The sequence below is a fragment of the Aspergillus pseudotamarii genome, assembly GCF_009193445.1.
Source record: "Aspergillus pseudotamarii strain CBS 117625 unplaced genomic scaffold BDV38scaffold_14, whole genome shotgun sequence".
Taxonomy (NCBI): Eukaryota; Fungi; Ascomycota; class Eurotiomycetes; order Eurotiales; family Aspergillaceae; genus Aspergillus; species Aspergillus pseudotamarii.
In genome coordinates this window covers 476,249-493,146 of record NW_022475028.1, presented here as the reverse complement: position 1 = coordinate 493,146, position 16,898 = coordinate 476,249, and the positions used below count along the sequence as shown (strand labels likewise).

The window sequence follows — 16,898 nt, the reverse complement described above, 5'->3', positions numbered from 1 at the left end:
TAATGTTTCGACTGTTGTAAGTAATGGTCAAGCCTGACGGCAGGAGACCTGAATGATCGGCGTGGACCTTGTCTTACCCATTGCCAAAACAGACGATGAGAGAAACTGGAAGATCGATCAGAAATACCCACCAACAAATCATGTTGAGTACTAAATGGGGGAAACCCTTCAGGGGCTAGGTATTCAGTATCTTCTCTTGGCGCGAGGGTCATCGTATGCATCATCCTCATGATATCGCTTGCGTCCGTAGTCCTCCCGGCCGCCGTATCGGTCACCACGATCGCGCTCACGGTCGCGGTCCCGGTAACGGTAGCTGTCTCTGTCGCGGTCCCTATGACGGTCACCACCATCGCGGTCCCGGTCATCCCGTCGATCGCGGTCGGAGAAGCCATCTCTTGGCCTAATGGGTTCACGGTTGCTTCCGGTTGCGCCCCGATCACGATCACCATACCTGCCACCAAAACCACCGCTTCTTCCACCACCGGGGCCAGACGGTGCGTTTGGCGGAGCTTGTCCGCCTCCGCCGCCGAATCCATTGCGGCCTCCTTGGTATCCAACACCCCCACGAGGACCCCCGAAACGTTCATTACGGAAACCCCCCCTTCCTCTACCACCACCACCACCACCGAAGCCACCCCGGAAGCCACCGCCGTAACCTCCAGGTCCAGAGGGAGCACCGAATGATCCAGGGCCAATAGGACGCGACGGCAGTGCTTTGGTGTAACCACGGCCTCCAAGACCGCCGCCGAAGCGCCGAGGCTTCCAGCCCTTGACAGTGCGACCACGTTCTACATCAACCAAGACACGTCGGTCTTTGATACGAATGCCATCCGTCTCCTTGTAAGCGGCTGGAACCATCAGAAGTATATCATGTCAGCAAAACGATCTCAAGACGCAGATACCTGTGGCCAGTAAAGGTGTTGGTCATTTGTAGTAATACCTTTCATGTCCTTCTCGCGCTCGTAAACGATAAAAGCGTATCCCTTGTGCGGCTTCTTCGAACCCTTCGGGGTTACAGTGTCTTTGACGATACGGATCTAGATAGAATCAATGACATCAGTATACGAGAAACTAAGGAAAGAAAAGCGAAAAGAAGGGTTGTAATAGTATTACCCTCTCAATAGGCCCAAACCGGCCGAACTCTCTTTCAAGATCGGACTCCTTGACATCGTAACTAAGACGAGACACAAAAAGTGTTTTGAAAGGGTCGCCTCGAGCTTGCGGGTCGTTCGAAGGGTCGACTAAATGAGTCAGTACTTATGCGCTCAGATGCAACTACAGAGTTAAGGGAGATAACACACATGTATGAATGCCGTCTGTCAAGTGTTTGTCGATGTTTTCCTTCTTCTCCTGCTTTTGTCGCAATTTTCGCTGGATCCAACTCTCTGTAGCATTGTACGGGTACTCCTCTTCGTACTCCTTCAAGTCCGGGAGATACTGTGCGATACCGCCGAGTGTACTCTTCTTACAGTCCTCCGGTGCACGGTCAATGGGAGTAACATAGCGTAAGGGTGGACGAGGCTGAAAGAGGGCGAGGAGCGGAGGGGGGAGCTTGTCCGTCATCTTTGAGCCCTCAGTCAGTTAGTAGTATAGTACAGTAGGACAAAATGAGGGTTCGATTCCCATGCGCAATGGGCATAAGCAACGATGAGCGTTGGAATTATTCTGAGACACTACCGCAGGTCTCGTTTGTCAAGTTCGCGTTCCGCCGTGACTTGGCAGCTCAATTGCAGTTCTGGAAGCCGCTAGGCGCGCTAACCGACATAGCCGCGGACCAATGACAGCCATGCCCGGAGGTGCTGAAAAGTGAACTATCTCTCCGTGGACCGATATTCGAGTGATTGTATCAATCAAATAAAGAATTACGGAAAATGCCTGTACAAGGAATTAGAGCAGTTACCTCAGCCAGAGTATGTCCAGCTCCTCCAAATCTGGCTCTGTGGTGCTCACAATAGCTAATGGTTCGCAGAATGGCGTGGGTGCCTTTATTTTGCAATGCAAGCGTTTGGACTTTCACTACTGCGACTGGGCTGGAAGTTCCCGCGGGATGGTGTATGTACTTTTCCTACGAGGTCAAACTTGGTCATTGATGCTAACGGTGGTGTTACTCCAGAGCTTTCCTGAAAAACACTCTTCCCTCCTTCGCCAAAGCCAACCCTCAGATTGAAATCCGCGTATCGCCACGGCCACACAAGCACCCTGTGATCAAGGGCCACTACATCAACGGACGTGAAAAAGCGGTCTGTGTCCGCAACCTCGAGCCCGAACAGATCTTCCAGAAGGCGAATTTGCTGAAGGAGGCCAGCGGAGAGAAATTGAAGCGTACCAAGAAGCCCGTCACAAGTATCAACGAGAGTGTCAGAGGCATCTGGTCCCCGTATCACGGAGATGTCAAGACTGTCTAAAGCGGTGTTTTTGGGTTTACTGCGACGGTGTTATTTTCTGGATTGCGACGCTTCCAGCTTGTCATATTCATACAATGTATTATGGGCCTCTATTTGTTTTGTTCTGGGAAACCAATGCTTTTTATGCTGGAAGAGTATGTAGCATATGTATGTACAAAATGCATTGATCTTAAAATATTATCAGGTTAATAGGAATCGGAACCTATTGAGGTAGCTCCGAAGTAACCAAAAACGTATTCTATGGTTCAGTAGCTAGTAACCGAACGATGGATCTACCCGCAATCCATCAACCGTCAATGCAATAAGGGTATCGAAGAAGTAGTAAACCAAACCAAGTAACCGCCCACCTAACACCGGAATCATGCAAGCCTTGTATAAAACAAGGGGGGGATAGAATATATGTATCATAAATAGATCTGGAACATCGATTTTGGTGCACTGACAGCCTTCCCACAATCCGCTACTTGACACTTAGAAAATGGCTTCACAGGCTGCGATGCCTTCTTAGCGTTCGATTTGGACCTATAGGTGGCACACTGCCCGCAATAAACCTGGGATAGATGTTAGAGCCGGTCAGAAGAAGGCGCATTATGGGCATACGAACATGTCCGCATTGCTTTACCACCCAAATCTGTTGTTGAATCTCATCACCCGTACCGAGTTCTGCATCACAATTCGGACAACAGACAACCTCGTCTTCTCCCAGGTTCCTTGTGAACCCTTCCGGCGGCGGGCTAGGTGGCTTGTACGTTGGTCGTGACCCTCGATCCGGTGAAAACCCTTGAATTTGATAATCCATTGCCAGGGGACCGTCCATATCTAAGTTGATCGTCAGATCAACTGCTCCGCCTGATCTATCTCCGATCCAAAATGTCTCCACATCTTGTGGCGCGTGACGAGGCCCCCTGGTTCTCCATCCAGAATCCCTAGAAAATAACCCTCTACCAGGAAAATGTTGGACCCTGGGATTATCTAACCGTAGGAACCGTACAAGCCCGGAGCCGAAATCAAAGCCTCTGGGCTGTGGTGGCGATGGTCGAGGCAGCTGGGGGCGAACGCTGGCACCCACGAATTGAACTTCTGGACTGCTGGGAGAGTCGAGGTCAATTGTATTATCCGGTTCATCTTCTAGATCCACGACATCTGCCATGATGTCCCTTCCAAAGCGGGGCTGTCTAGGTCGCCGCGATGTCGCCCGGGCATTCCTATCTCGCTCTTGTGGAGGCGAATCCGGTTCATTGGTCAAATCGATCACTTCGTCTGTCTGAGGGGAAGCTGAGACGACAGGTCTCCTCATGTCGAGACCGTCCCCAGCGAACCTCATGGGTGGCAACCGGTTGGTCGGAGCTCTGGAGGACGACGACTCCCCATTTTGTGAAAAGAAACGGCGACTGGGTGAATGAGATGTTCGGGACATTTGTCGATGATTGCGCTGGAGTTTCATGATAATTGTCAGCAAGCGCTTGTCTTTCTAGTATTGGCACAATGAATGCCCCGCCCCTTGACGGCAACGGAAAGGTATGAGGCGAACCTTTCTTGGCCGTGCAGCCACAAAATGCACACCTGAGTCGTCGTTCATGTCAAATTCCTTGGGCCGAAGTCCAGCAGCGGGGAGAACTGAGTGGCCGGGAAGAATGAAGAGGAAGAGGGTGAGAGAGAGGTGTGGGAGTCGAAATCGAAGGAGCGATACAGCTGGTGGAGAGGTTCCTAATCGTCCAAAGTAATAAGTCCGGAGCCGAGTCCTTGCGGTGGAGAGATGACATGATATATGCCGCCCTCATCAACAGTTGGCCACCGGTATTTGAGACTCCCGATAAGATAAGTAAAAGTGCACGACAAAAATACGGGAAAAGAGAAAGAGGAAGTTGAACCCCCCCATGTCACCAGATCTACTCCTAAATTAGGTCCCGATCACTGGCTGAAACAACATTTATATTATTAATGTGACGGCTGCCGGCAACATGTTTCTGGTATGTGTATGTGTTACTTTCAACTCCTGGTAACAGCAGTACATCCAAGACAGTAATCTATTGTCTTTTATTCTTTCAGTTCTTCTTCTCTCCTAACTGTGCAGTTCAAGTGAAAAACAGCATCCATAATTTCAAGAACTAAAAGTACAAACTCAATGCTTTGCTTTTCTCTGAAAGGTATCATTATTACTGTGCCCCCAACACTGTGATTCCACCGTCACGGTTCAAAGCCACAATACTTTGAGCTGCAACACCCCACGACACGGCAGCTGCAGGCACAGCGCTTCGCAGTGGTTCCGACCATGACTTAGTTGACTTGGTGTACTGCTGGACGGTCAACCCGCTAGGTCCGCCAGTGAGTAGGAATTGCCCGGTATAATCCCAGCTGATAGAATCAATCTGGCTGCCAGTTTCCAGAGCTTTGACTTCTGATGCACTGCGGAGGTCCCAAATAGAAACAACTGTAGAACTTTCGGCGACCGCGGCCATGAATGTACCGTTTTCAGAGAAGAACAAGCACTTGACGGGTCCAGACATAGCGAAATTAGCGGCAGGCGAGCCATTCTTAACATCGAAAATCTTGACCTGTCCATCCACGCCACCGGCGGCAATAAGATGGCCATCGGGATGGAACTTTACGGAAAGAAGAGCTAAGAAGGAAATTTGAGATTAGCTGGTGGCTGAAAATTACATTGGCGGTGATATACTCACATGCGTCGCTGAAGATCTGGGTAATCACGGAGTTGGTCGCCAAGTCGTAAAGCACGTAACTCTTGTCAGCGCCAACGGAAGCAACAATGTCGCCAGTAGGGTGCAGGGCGAGCGCAGTGGCTGCGCCAGCATGAGAGCTGAAGTCAGCAACTTCATTGCCGTTCTCGAAAACCTTCACAGAGCCGGTAGACGAAGCAACGACGGCCTTATCACCTGCCCAAACAGCATCGGTAACCGGGCCATTTGCTTGCAAACTTTGAACGACTTGCTTCTGAGATAGCGAGTAGACACCAACAACGCCGTCAGCGCCCCCAACAAGGGCAAGCTCCCCGGAAGCGTTAACAGACAGTGCCTTCCCACCAGGGTAGAGGGGGTCGGTGCTTTGAGCGGGCTTGTATGTTGAGATAGCATCGCTGGTCGCCCAGCCTTCCGGAACAGCGCGCTTACGGCGAGTCTTAGAGAGCCTATTTGCACTTAGTTACGAGGTCGGGATTCAGAAACCACAAAACTTGTACATACGCTGCTTGTGTACCCTCAACACGTGACAAAACTGCCTCAGGCAGTCCATTTGAATCAACCTGCATTGCTTCACCACCACCAGCGCGTGTAGCGCCGACGGTTACCTTAGAAAGCGCATCACGAGCTTCATCTCGCTCTTTGGTCAAGCGCGCGATCACGCGGACCGCCGCATCGTTCTGGTAGAGAGCCGTACTCAGTTCCTGGCGCGTTTGCGCCAATGTCTGTCGTAGTGTGTATGTCTCCAGGGCAAGGGCATCCCATTCCTCTTGGAACACATTGAGTAGGGAAGGGATCGAGGTGAGTGTAGGGGGACGGGGTCGAACAACGCGGTCGGACTTGACCTCGACAAGGTCATCGGTAGAGAGCTCCTCCCCGTTCACGGGATCTTTCCCATTTTCGGCGATATATGCCTCGATGAGGCGCTTCTCAAACACACTGCCTAGTGGACATTAGATAGGGTGCGGGTGCTGTTCGAGGTTGCAACATACCGCTCTTGGGCGAGACGACGGGCACTTGTGGTGCCTCTCCCGAGACTGTCATCAATGACCGTCAGTTTTCCATAAAAGTGTTATGGTGTATGACACTTGCTACTCACTTGCACACAGCATGATAATTCTAGAAGATGGATGGACGTGGGGAGAGAGAGAGGTGATTGCTCTTCACCACAAGAGCTGCGGCTCCTTTGGACTTTTCGACCCTCCGCCTATCTTTTGGGTTTAGCCGCAGATCTCTTGGCGGTAAGCAACCATTTATGCGCAAACGATCAAGTTCCAAGTCCACTCTGGTCCTCCTAACCCATTGGATTTATTTCCTACGTATTACAACTTTGCGGCATTACCCATCTAAGCAGGCGATTGAAGCTATTAGAACAATCTTGACATTGGCGGACTTTGTCCCATTCGAGCTCTCTGCCTTCAATATTCCATTGATACCCGGAGGACATACGAGTTGAAACACTACTCTCTTTCTTTGCTTGAATATTACATGTCGCGGTAGCGATATTTCCCTTGTTATCTTGTCTAGGAGAATTTAAAACTAACAGTGTGCTGTGGGACAACTAAAACATGTCCTTCAAATCAAAGAACCTCGCATATGGTACGTTGGCTCCTTATCATCATTGCGCAGAGCTTGGACTGATACTCCAACAGAGGCGAAAGAACCAGCATTCTTACAACGACTTCGGAACCAATATGGCGATACCTCCGGTCGCCTTGAGCGCCCAATTGCTCGACCCCGAAAATTAAAAGATGCCGACGATGATGATGAACCTACCTATGTTGACGAAGAGAGCAATGAAGTGATATCCAAAGAGGAATATGAAGCTCTCGTTCGCGACAGTAATAAGGAAGTCGAGGATACAGGGAAAGGAGAACCAGGCCAGGAACAACCCACGTCACAAGATAGAGGAGAGGATAAGGCAAGTACCGCGCAAGAAGCGCCCATATCAAAACAGAACATGGCAGAGATAGGCGGACCTAAGAAGCGAAAGCAGGCGAAGGTTATTGGCGAAGAAGAGCCTTCAGCAGAGAAAGAAGAAACGCAGCCGAAAGACACTGGTTCTCGGAAACCCAAACAGAAGAAGAAGAAAATCAAACTCTCGTTTGACGAGGAATGATGAATGATGACTATCAATTTACCCAGTCATAGTGTCTCGATTTGACTCACCCTATGCGGCCAGCCCTCTTTAGTTCAGGCACCAGTAGAATAAACGTCATATTTGATAACAACCCGAAAATAATTAATAATCAATGAAAAATAACTACTTTTGATGCAACGCCTCCAGGCATGCTCATCCAATTATAACTTCATAATAATCATAGTCCGCTTTGTTTTGCGGCGATTCTTTGGTTGTTGAAAAGCTTTTGGCTTTTCCGCCAATATTTTTTCCATTTTTGGTCATAAAATTGAATTCTTCCGCAGTACGCGGGACACCAACTAACTCAGACGTATTCTAACCACTGGAAGATCCTGGAACTTGGTTTTTTCGGATTCAGGTTGGTCACTGACACCAGCCTATTTCCAAAATGCCCATCGTAAATGTCGAGGATTTGGTCCGTCTTCAACGGAAACCCGACGATATACGGAATGTACGCAGCCCCTCCATCATCCCACGTTGATGTCACAATTTCCTTCGTTATCGGGATACCCATAGCTAACCACCATCGCAGATATGTATCCTAGCTCACGTTGTAAGTTGCTACGGCTGCTAAATCCGACACAAAGTTACCCCTATTAATTCTGGAAAATTTGAGTGATTATAGGACCATGGCAAAACATCTCTAACCGATAGCCTTATCGCCACTAATGGCATCATCTCACCCAAGCTGGCGGGCAAGATCCGCTATCTGGACTCCCGTCCGGATGAACAGCTTCGAGGTATTACCATGGAGTCGTCGGCCATCTCGTTGTTCTTTTCGATGATGCGTCGTCCTGCTCCTGACGCTGCTCCGGTAGCCAAAGAGTATTTAATCAATCTTATCGACTCCCCAGGGCATATTGACTTTAGCAGCGAGGTCTCAACAGCTTCTCGTCTGTGTGATGGGGCCATTGTTCTAGTCGATGCTGTAGAAGGTGTCTGCAGTCAGACAGTCACTGTCCTGCGTCAAAGCTGGGTTGAGCAGCTGAAACCCATCCTGGTTATAAATAAGATCGACAGACTGGTTACTGAATTGAAGATGAGCCCAAGCGAGGCTTATTCTCATATGAGCAAATTGTTAGAGCAGGTTAATGCAGTCATCGGTAGCTTCTACCAAGGTGAGCGAATGGAGGAAGATCTCCAGTGGCGAGAGCGCATGGAAGAACGTGCCAATGCGGCGGCCGAGAAAGATCGGACCAAGAAGCAAACGCAAGATGATCAATCTACACCGGCGGGTGCGGATACTGCGGATTATGTAGAGCGAGATGACGAGGACCTTTACTTTGCCCCTGAGAAGAACAACGTCATCTTTTGTAGTGCTGTGGACGGATGGGCCTTCACCGTCCGCCAATTCGCCGCTATTTACGAAAAGAAGCTCGGGATCAAGCGTGCGGTGCTTGAGAAAGTGCTCTGGGGAGACTACTACTTGGACCCCAAGACGAAACGAGTTCTGGCACAGAAGCATCTTAAAGGACGAGCTTTGAAACCGATGTTCGTTCAGTTAGTTTTGGACAGCATCTGGGCTGCATACGAAGCTACGACGGGTGGAGGTAAAGGGAAAGGGTATGGTATGACATACACTTGGGTATGGATTATCGACTGACAATTAACAGTGACCCTGCTTTATTGGAGAAAATTACAAAGTCCCTGAATATCTCGATTCCGGCATATATATTACGATCTCGGGACCCGAAGAATATAATGACAACACTGTTTTCGATGTGGCTTCCTCTTTCCACTGCAGTCCTCGTGTCTGTTATTGAATACCTTCCTAGTCCGCCAGCTGCCCAAGAAGCCCGGTTACCGGCCTTGATTGAGGAGTCACCTGGCGCGGACTTTGTGGATGCAAAAGTGAAAGACGCGATGATCAAGTTCAAGACGGGGTCGGATGAGCCTGTGGTAGCGTATGTCAGCAAGATGGTTGCCATTCCGGAAAGTGAACTGTCTTCAAGCAAAAAACGGTCCGGCGGGACTATGTCGGCGGATGAGGCCCGAGAGATTGCTCGGAAAAAGAGAGAAGAAATAGCCAAAATGCAAGCGGAGGCCAATGGTGAACAACAGGATGACGGCTATGCACGGATCACTTCTGCCTTCGAAACTGTTACCATTGGCGATAATAATGAAGCGCCGGAAGAGGACGAGAAGGAAGATCCAGAACACCTGGTTGGTTTTGCACGGCTATATTCAGGAACCCTTTCAGTTGGAGACTCTATCTACGTCCTCGCGCCGAAATTCTCACCGGAAAACCCGAACGCTACTCCCGTACCACAGAAGGTGACTGTCACAGACCTGTATCTCCTTATGGGACGAAGTCTCGAGCCACTGAAGTCTGTCCCCGCCGGTGTTGTTTTCGGCATTGGAGGTCTTGCAGGCCATGTGTTGAAGACCGGAACCCTGTGCTCACAGCTCGAGGGAAGCATTAACTTGGCTGGTGTTTCCCTCAATACTCCTCCAATCGTCAGGGTTGCTCTAGAACCAGCCAACCCTTCCGATCTGGGCAAGATGGTCACCGGTCTGCGGCTCCTCGAACAAAGCGACCCTTGCGCGCAGTACGATGTGCTCCCCAACGGTGAGCACGTCATCCTAACAGCTGGTGAACTGCATCTTGAGCGTTGCTTGAAGGACCTTCGCGAACGATTCGCCAAATGCGACATTCAGACCGGCCAAACAATCGTACCATACCGCGAAACCATCGTCAATGCACCGGAAATGGCGGCCCCTAAGAACCCAGATTTAGGACGGGGAGGTGTTCTGGCGGTTTCAGCATCAAAGCAATTGTCTATCCGGCTACGCGTTGTGCCTCTGCCTGAAGTCGTGACTGAATACTTCACTAAACAAGTTGGAACGATCAAACGACTACAATCTCAGCGGCACGCAGCAACAGAGGACAAGCCAGCCAACGGAACGCCGGAGAACACTCAGCAAGTGGAGACCAGTGACGCAACAGACGAAGCCCGCGAGGGAAGTGTGCTCTCTCTCAAGGACTTCAGGAATGAACTGAATAAGATCTTCGACGAAGAAGTGAAAGAGGACAAGGAATTATGGCAGGACGTCGTAGACAGAATCACAGCCTTCGGCCCAAGACGAGTGGGACCGAACATCCTAGTCGATGCTACCGCAGTCAACACTTGCGAGAAATTGTAAGTCTATTCACGAAACCCGACAACATTTACACATGGCATAGACTGACAAGTAACAGTTTGTTGGAAGATCCCAAGCAACAACCCACCGTCAACACAGAAACCAGCAGCCGCGAAGCACTAATTGTACGTGACTTCTGCGACAAGATCACGTACGCCTTCCAACTGGCAACCGGCCAGGGCCCTCTCTGTCAAGAGCCCATGCAAGGAACAGCCGTCTTCCTAGAAGAGATAACCGTCAACGCCAGCGAGGAAGAGCTTGACCTCGGTCGCCTGACAGGAGAGGCAATCAGACTAGTCCGCGAAAGCATTTCCCAGGGATTCCTCGACTGGAGCCCCCGAATCATGCTCGCCATGTATAGTTGTGAAATTCAAGCATCAAGTACGCACCCCCACCTCTATGCCATCCAAGTTACACAGAACATATACTGACCCCGAACAGCCGAAGTCCTAGGTCGTGTCTACGGTGTAATAACCCGGCGCCGCGGCCGCATCCTCTCAGAGACCATGAAGGAGGGAACCCCTTTCTTCACGATCCTGGCTCTGCTCCCCGTTGCCGAGTCTTTCGGATTTGCCGAGGAAATTCGTAAGCGTACCTCGGGTGCAGCGCAACCACAGCTTATCTTCGCTGGGTTTGAGGCCCTCGACGAAGACCCCTTTTGGGTTCCGGCCACTGAGGAAGAATTGGAAGATCTGGGTGAGTTAGCCGATCGGGAGAACGTGGCGAAGCGGTATATGGATGCTGTGAGAACTCGAAAGGGACTGGTGGTCCAGGGAAGGAAGTTGATTGATGCGGAGAAGCAGAAGACGTTGAAGAAGTAAAACGAGGTTCGTTGTTTATACTAGGGTGGATTTATCGTACGATAGATGGTGCAATTGGATATTGCACTTGGTATATATGTACATACAGTACAAAAAAGTCATTTGGATCATTACAATAGTTTCCATTATTGCGTTGGGTGTGATTACAATGTTCGTGAAGATATTGTACCCTCGATTGTAGCAGCTCCATTCCACGACATGAGGGAATGGAGAATCATAACGTGGGTCGTGGAGATAAGCATTTTCCTACACTAGATTTATACTGTTTATCTTCCTCCGGTAACAAACATGGTTATAGTTCAGCATGGAGAAGGCCAGAACCTTGGATACTATGGAGGTGTATGCAAACAGCGATTTGAGCGCCTAGTCGTTCAGGACTGTCTAGATGATCAAAGAGCTATTGTATTCTCTTGAATTAGCTGGTTCGTAACTCATTACACATCGTTGAATGTGAAGCACAAAGCACTGGTAGACCAATACTTCTAATATGTACAGCAGTAGTATGCAAGATGATGGAGCGTCTGCTCCTTGAGAAATGTCCAGAGCATCTCAACTCTAGTCGTTTAGTCTGTCTAAGACAGTTCCGAGCAGAAGCGGCACAGTTCTTCTGGAAGAGAGAGGGGCCAATGGATCTCTCCAGCCCTCTGCGCCGACACGCGACTCTCCGAAGTACCGGGAAAGGGACGCCACATGAGAGCCTTTCTCAGCCTTGCGATGATAAGGAAGTGAGGGGGGCAAGAAGCATCAGTAAAGCCAACCGACAATTGCCCCCAATTAGATCAACCCCATCAAAACGGTCTCGCCACCTTCCTCAACTCGGCCTGACCGGTGACGGAATCCCTCATTTCCTTCCAGCTAACGGGGAACATCATATTTCCTGCTTCGCTACGAGCCATAACAACGCCAAGATCGTTGCGCGCAGTCGTCAGATAGTAGAAACTCTGGTCACCGAGGGAAATCACGGTTCCACGGACGATATCACCAACGCGGAACATCTCGTCCATCACGACGCGGTCTTTCTCAACAGCGCGCACATCTTCCTTCCGGATAAGAGCCTGGAATCGGAGCTCGTCGGAACTGCTATGATTCTCGGGATTGGCGGCGGAGGAGAGAATCGCCTCAATGTTGTCGTTATCGGACGTCGTCTGTGAGGGATTGACACCCTGGGTGCTGCCGGATTCATTCAACACAACAAGGATAGACACCGTAGCCTGTCGTTTCTGGACCCTCGTCACGCGCGCCAGCACCACTGAGTCGACTGCGGGGAGGGTGTTATATTTCAGCTTGGGCTTGGGGGCAGAGGAAGATGCCGCTGACTTGGCGCCGGGCGCTGTGGTCACGGGTTTGGAGGCATTTCCTGTTCCGGGGGCCCTAATCGAGCGAGAGACGCTTAGAGTAGCCTTGCCCTTGGAGCCTGATTGCGCCGGTTCGACGACGACTGGGCCGGCGATGGAGGCGTAGACATTTGATTGTTGTACGTGTGTGCCTGGACCGGCTGAGTAGGAGGTCGCTGAGCCCAGACGTTGGCCTGGAATGGCCAGGGCTGGGAGTGCGCTTGCCATTTCAGGACAATGGCACGAAGAAAAGAAGTAAATAAATGATTTGTATGATGAAGGAAAACTAAAGCTTCGTTCTGTTGGAGGGAAAGCGAAAACTTGTCGGCGGTGGAGAAAAGCTTTCCCGGTGGGTCTCTTGCTTTCTTTACCGCCTACTTATTACGGAGTGATCTACTGTATATGCCGAGGCCCCTTTAGAAGGGCTTCAATGAAGTGTTCTACTCGCGTCTTTTTTAGATTCTATATGTCGAATACAACTTACAGTAGTACCAATGAGCACCTAATAGAGCAAAATATAGCCCCTACCGCAATCTTTCAATTTGCTCAAGGTGTTGTCACTGCAGGCCTTGCTCCTAGGACACTACCAACCTGCGCTGTACGGTAAGGGTTCTGACCTTGCATAGTCCAGGGTTAGTGTGTCTCCTATATGGCTAAAAACGTATGGTTGGAGTTTGATGAGACTATGCCTATCGTGACTCCACGAGCAAACCAGATGTAAGAATGTAAAAGTACAGGCGAGGTTTGTCATCTCGCCGCACACCTGTCGCGAAGTGGTATATTTCTCACTATCTTAAGATATCATTAAGTTTGCGTCTGGTCTGAGAAAAACTCGACATTATACTAGACTCATTTGCGTTAAACAAACCAAAGCACCAATAACTTAGAGAGTAACAACAATCTTCTTAGCAGAAACTCCAGCTTTCTGCACCTTCAGCCCATGCTCAATTTCACTCAACCCATGACCTATAACCACAGGGTCAGGCTTCGCCTGCAATTGTCCACTGGCCAATGCCTCGGGCACAAATTTCCCCCAGATAGCTTCGCCCATCTCTTCATTTGGGGCTGTGGCGATTTCATAACAGAATACTGGGAACATTAGCGATCTATACGACTATGCGATATCATGGGATATGGCATACCAAAGATGGGGTCAAACCCCTCTGATGGCTTCTCACGAGTCTGCACAGCGGCAACTTTGACCTGGCGGCCTACACGCTTCAGAATTTCGGTGATCGGCTCAAAGCTGGGTTCTTCGGAGATGGCATCGTAGACTCCGGCGAGGTCGCTGCCTTCAAGCTCCTTGACAATATCCTCGACTACAGATGGAGATCTGTAATCAAACACGGCACTAGCGCCCATAGCTTTGACAAAATCATGATTTGCTGGAGAGGCTGTGGTGACTACTCTCAGACCCGAAGCAACGGCGAATTGGATAGTGACTGCACCAACGGAGGATGCCCCGCCCCAGATGAGCAGTGTCTTTCCGGTGGACTTAGGGTTTGACGACGGTAGGTAAGGAAGACCGAGATATTTAGGAAGGTAAAGGCCGGCTGTCGCTGTCGAGAGCGCCACAGGTAGCACAACGGCTTGCTCGAAGCTCATGGAATCCGGAATCACAGATGTGAAGACTTCCTCGGCGAGTGGGTAGAGTTGGAATGCGCCTTTTGCTGGGTCTTGGTCTCTTAACGACTGGGAATGTCTATCCACGCGCATCAGTAATCGTGAACGCTCTTATAGTCCTCGGAGCCATCTTACGAAATGACACGTTGACCCTTCTTGAAACGGGTTACTCCTTCGCCAACTTCTTCAACTGTTCCTGCGAAATCAATTCCAAGTACAATCGGCCAGGTCTTAATGAAAGGTGCACCAGCCCTGAAATGTTAGCGTGCGGGCTGGTCAAAGGCTTGGGTGTTTGTCGGTTGCTTACTGGATCTTCCAGTCCGCTGGGTTCTGTGTTAAACTGTTAATACTTTTGTGAAAATTCAACTAGATATACTATGATGGACTTACAATTGCCACAGCTTGGTTCTTGATGACCAGTTGCTTAGGGCCGGGTGTTGGCATTGGCGCAGGACCAACCCGAAAGGGCTGACCTTCGGCATCGAACCAGGCAGCCTGGTTCAGAGACATAATGAATGGGATAATAAACGAAGTTAATAGTCAATGCTTGTTATTTACAGACAGAATGACTACCTCTTGGGTACTACAAAGCCCTTTTATAGAGTAGAAGTTCAATTATTGATAACTAGTTAACTATACCAATATTAGTAATTCAACCTCCATGTCTCATAAGCGGGTTGGTAATACTAAATGATACTTTTTGGCCCCCATGAATTAAAATAGCGCAATCTATAACCCAATTAGGATATCAATCGATCGAGCTTGATTCCTAAGCTTAAAGCCGGCACTTACCACTAAAGCTGTAAAGTTTATACAGGCACGTTTCGTATTTAAAGTGGGGTTTAATGCCTAACTCCGGTAGTACCCCCATATCACCTTCCACTACCTTCATGTTGCAAGAACATTGTCAATTATCAGCTCCGACACGCAGATTTTGGTAGAATGGGGTGGCGATGGCCTTCTCAAAGCTCGTAATGTCAGTTAGGTACAATGGCTCGCCGCCCCGATGTCCGTTCGTGAGGTCGCCCTGTGTGTAGTATGTATGTATTATGTGTCGCTTTCTACGAGACGTTGTTTTCTGATCCTATACCTTTAAGACCTAAGCTTCATCAGGTCTCTACTATGAGGTCTAACCAGACAAAGGGCGAACGTCGTCCTGCCTTATAACCTTATTACAGCATCGCTCGTGAAGCTACTTTCGTTTCCGAAATTGTCTGCAGCTTCTCATAAAATAGTTCTTCAAGTTGTTTCCACACTGAGGAATCATCCCACGATCCTAGCTGCTTGATCAACGGCAGAGCCACTGTGGCCGCATTCTCGCAAGCTTCTTTCAGCACGGCACTGGGCAAATATGGGATAGCAATCACACTCAACGGCGGTCCGGACTGGACAGGGATGGAGAGCACGGGTTTTTCGAACGTACAGTCCGTAGAATATATGGGGATGGGGTTGTAGGGGGAGTGGCTATTGCAACTAATATCACAAATTACGGATAGCTTCCGGGGCAGCCTCAGTGCTTCGAAGTCCACGAGTGGCGGGATTGACCCGCTACAGAAGATGCAATTGAGAAGAATGTCACTCTCCAGGATGTCCTTGTAGGGTCCTGGTCTAGCTGTATCGGCCCGAGTCCACCGGACGATTTGGGAATCAGGAATGCCCCACTGATGGCAGGCATGCACAGCACTGGATCCGCAGCGACCGTAGGCATCGATGACAGCAATGCGAGGGAGACGGCCGGCGAATTCGACGCCCCTGCGGAGGTATTCTTGCGCTTCTTGCACGACCATCTCCAGGTTGCTGCCCACGGGCATGGGGGGGGTCGTGGAGACATCCTTGTACAGTAGTTGATGGGCCCAGGTTTTGATGGCGAGAGCTGTCCCAAGAAGGCCGGAGTGGTACTCGTACGTCACGGAATCCAGGCCGCCAGCATACTTGAGCCAATCGATGTCCAGTAGAATACCACCGCCTTGGGCGTATCGTAGAAGTTTCTCATACGAGCCTGTTTGTTCTTTGTAAATATGGCCTGCATAGACGTGAAGATGTTGAAGTGGAAATTGTGTCTATCTGGACCTCTTTAATGCCGACGATAATGTAGTCCAAGGGTGCATTTGGCCAAGAGTACCTAGAAACAATAGTGGCGCCGACGGCTTTGTACTCGCTATCTGCGAAGCAGCGGACAAGACTACTCTCCACATTTATGGTAAAGCCATTTTCAACCAATTCCTTGGCGGACTTAGGAGTGATGAGTGCATGGCATCCAATGGGCGGGTCCTTATGGCGTAGGTGCAGAACTGGGTTGTCAGGCATTTTGCCCTCTCGGGGTAGCTTTCGAGGTTATATTTGATAGGCAGGCTCGGGCACAGTATGAAGTAGGGAATCCACCAATATTAAACAGAGATAGTCTAGGAGTTAATCAAGAACGGAGCCGAAGACCACTCATATATGCCGTATAGGTGACATTCGAGTAGGTATTTGGCTTCCGCTTCCAACAACCCTAATCCGAGGCCCATTTGGAGTTCAATGTAACCTAAGGGTGCGAGGTGAGCAACTGCGTCATTGATATCGGAATAAACCAGACTGTGCCTCAAACTGTAACTCCTCGGCTATTCTTGGGGCGATATCGCATTTTTCTCTCTCTTATTCTCTTTTATGTTCCTATATTTCTAGTGAGGGTAAGCCGAAAAAGAAAGGCTGCATTTGTCACTAAGCGTCTTCATCTCTTGCTTTGTTTCTTCAGT

General features: G+C 49.7%; 9 protein-coding genes across 9 annotated transcripts; 3 read left to right on the top strand and 6 right to left on the bottom strand.

Annotated features, from left to right (window-relative positions):
* Positions 1-615: 615 nt before the first annotated feature.
* Positions 616-1,835, bottom strand: BDV38DRAFT_241425 (U1 small nuclear ribonucleoprotein 70 kDa). The gene is made up of 3 exons (XM_032054019.1): positions 1,302-1,835; positions 1,114-1,241; positions 616-1,037 (listed from the first exon to the last, which is right to left on the bottom strand). Exons 1-3 carry the CDS (start codon positions 1,561-1,563, stop codon positions 888-890), a joined length of 540 nt encoding a protein of 179 aa, XP_031915949.1. The 5' UTR covers positions 1,564-1,835; the 3' UTR covers positions 616-887.
* On the top strand, positions 1,829-2,647 carry BDV38DRAFT_41508 (mitochondrial 54S ribosomal protein mL43). The gene is made up of 3 exons (XM_032063311.1): positions 1,829-1,910; positions 1,970-2,052; positions 2,114-2,647. Exons 1-3 carry the CDS (start codon positions 1,872-1,874, stop codon positions 2,403-2,405), a joined length of 414 nt encoding a protein of 137 aa, XP_031915948.1. The 5' UTR covers positions 1,829-1,871; the 3' UTR covers positions 2,406-2,647.
* Positions 2,648-2,809: 162 nt separating this feature from the next.
* On the bottom strand, positions 2,810-3,822 carry BDV38DRAFT_269654 (putative RING finger domain protein; the record flags this gene model as incomplete). The annotated part of the gene is made up of 2 exons (XM_032057005.1): positions 2,810-2,956; positions 3,094-3,822. 2 exons carry the CDS (start codon positions 3,820-3,822, stop codon positions 2,810-2,812), a joined length of 876 nt encoding a protein of 291 aa, XP_031915947.1.
* Positions 3,823-4,345: 523 nt separating this feature from the next.
* BDV38DRAFT_41660 (WD repeat PRP19 family protein) lies at positions 4,346-6,511 on the bottom strand. The gene is made up of 4 exons (XM_032063313.1): positions 6,094-6,511; positions 5,606-6,044; positions 5,087-5,550; positions 4,346-5,025 (listed from the first exon to the last, which is right to left on the bottom strand). The coding sequence occupies exons 1-4, from the start codon at positions 6,143-6,145 to the stop codon at positions 4,562-4,564; spliced, it is 1,419 nt and encodes a 472-aa protein (XP_031915946.1). The 5' UTR covers positions 6,146-6,511; the 3' UTR covers positions 4,346-4,561.
* BDV38DRAFT_241413 (DUF4604 domain-containing protein) lies at positions 6,275-7,300 on the top strand. Its single transcript, XM_032054018.1, has 2 exons — positions 6,275-6,700; positions 6,754-7,300. Exons 1-2 carry the CDS (start codon positions 6,670-6,672, stop codon positions 7,218-7,220), a joined length of 498 nt encoding a protein of 165 aa, XP_031915945.1. The 5' UTR covers positions 6,275-6,669; the 3' UTR covers positions 7,221-7,300.
* A 329-nt stretch (positions 7,301-7,629) lies between these two features.
* BDV38DRAFT_269651 (GTPase RIA1) lies at positions 7,630-11,203 on the top strand (the record flags this gene model as incomplete). Its single annotated transcript, XM_032057004.1, has 6 exons — positions 7,630-7,692; positions 7,774-7,794; positions 7,867-8,804; positions 8,855-10,381; positions 10,441-10,763; positions 10,824-11,203. The coding sequence occupies 6 exons, from the start codon at positions 7,630-7,632 to the stop codon at positions 11,201-11,203; spliced, it is 3,252 nt and encodes a 1,083-aa protein (XP_031915944.1).
* Positions 11,204-11,516: 313 nt separating this feature from the next.
* On the bottom strand, positions 11,517-12,880 carry BDV38DRAFT_241410 (exosome non-catalytic core subunit CSL4). Its single transcript, XM_032054017.1, has one exon. The coding sequence runs from the start codon at positions 12,763-12,765 to the stop codon at positions 11,992-11,994; it is 774 nt and encodes a 257-aa protein (XP_031915943.1). The 5' UTR covers positions 12,766-12,880; the 3' UTR covers positions 11,517-11,991.
* A 540-nt stretch (positions 12,881-13,420) lies between these two features.
* On the bottom strand, positions 13,421-14,670 carry BDV38DRAFT_280790 (zinc-binding alcohol dehydrogenase family protein; the record flags this gene model as incomplete). Its single annotated transcript, XM_032059395.1, has 5 exons — positions 13,421-13,626; positions 13,680-14,239; positions 14,296-14,412; positions 14,468-14,490; positions 14,551-14,670. 5 exons carry the CDS (start codon positions 14,668-14,670, stop codon positions 13,421-13,423), a joined length of 1,026 nt encoding a protein of 341 aa, XP_031915942.1.
* A 662-nt stretch (positions 14,671-15,332) lies between these two features.
* Positions 15,333-16,467, bottom strand: BDV38DRAFT_269648 (Saccharopine dehydrogenase; the record flags this gene model as incomplete). Its single annotated transcript, XM_032057003.1, has 2 exons — positions 15,333-16,220; positions 16,291-16,467. The coding sequence occupies 2 exons, from the start codon at positions 16,465-16,467 to the stop codon at positions 15,333-15,335; spliced, it is 1,065 nt and encodes a 354-aa protein (XP_031915941.1).
* Positions 16,468-16,898: the final 431 nt, after the last annotated feature.

Excerpts from the sequence above, each read along its gene's own strand:
- BDV38DRAFT_241410 (XM_032054017.1), bottom strand. The coding sequence starts at position 12,765 with ATGGCAAGCGCACTCCCAGCCCTGGCCATTCCAGGCCAACGTCTGGGC.
- BDV38DRAFT_241425 (XM_032054019.1), bottom strand. The coding sequence starts at position 1,563 with ATGACGGACAAGCTCCCCCCTCCGCTCCTCGCCCTCTTTCAGCCTCGT. Across the intron at positions 1,242-1,301 it reads GACAGACGGCATTCATACAT|TCGACCCTTCGAACGACCCG; the intron begins GTGTGTTATCTC and ends TGACTCATTTAG. Across the intron at positions 1,038-1,113 it reads GGTTTGGGCCTATTGAGAGG|ATCCGTATCGTCAAAGACAC; the intron begins GTAATACTATTA and ends GATTCTATCTAG.
- BDV38DRAFT_41508 (XM_032063311.1), top strand. The coding sequence starts at position 1,872 with ATGCCTGTACAAGGAATTAGAGCAGTTACCTCAGCCAGA. Across the intron at positions 1,911-1,969 it reads GAGCAGTTACCTCAGCCAGA|AATGGCGTGGGTGCCTTTAT; the intron begins GTATGTCCAGCT and ends AATGGTTCGCAG. Across the intron at positions 2,053-2,113 it reads GGAAGTTCCCGCGGGATGGT|AGCTTTCCTGAAAAACACTC; the intron begins GTATGTACTTTT and ends GTGTTACTCCAG.
- BDV38DRAFT_41660 (XM_032063313.1), bottom strand. The coding sequence starts at position 6,145 with ATGACAGTCTCGGGAGAGGCACCACAAGTGCCCGTCGTCTCGCCCAAG. Across the intron at positions 6,045-6,093 it reads CGTCGTCTCGCCCAAGAGCG|GCAGTGTGTTTGAGAAGCGC; the intron begins GTATGTTGCAAC and ends AATGTCCACTAG. Across the intron at positions 5,026-5,086 it reads CCAGATCTTCAGCGACGCAT|CTCTTCTTTCCGTAAAGTTC; the intron begins GTGAGTATATCA and ends TTTCCTTCTTAG.
- BDV38DRAFT_241413 (XM_032054018.1), top strand. The coding sequence starts at position 6,670 with ATGTCCTTCAAATCAAAGAACCTCGCATATG. Across the intron at positions 6,701-6,753 it reads ATCAAAGAACCTCGCATATG|AGGCGAAAGAACCAGCATTC; the intron begins GTACGTTGGCTC and ends ATACTCCAACAG.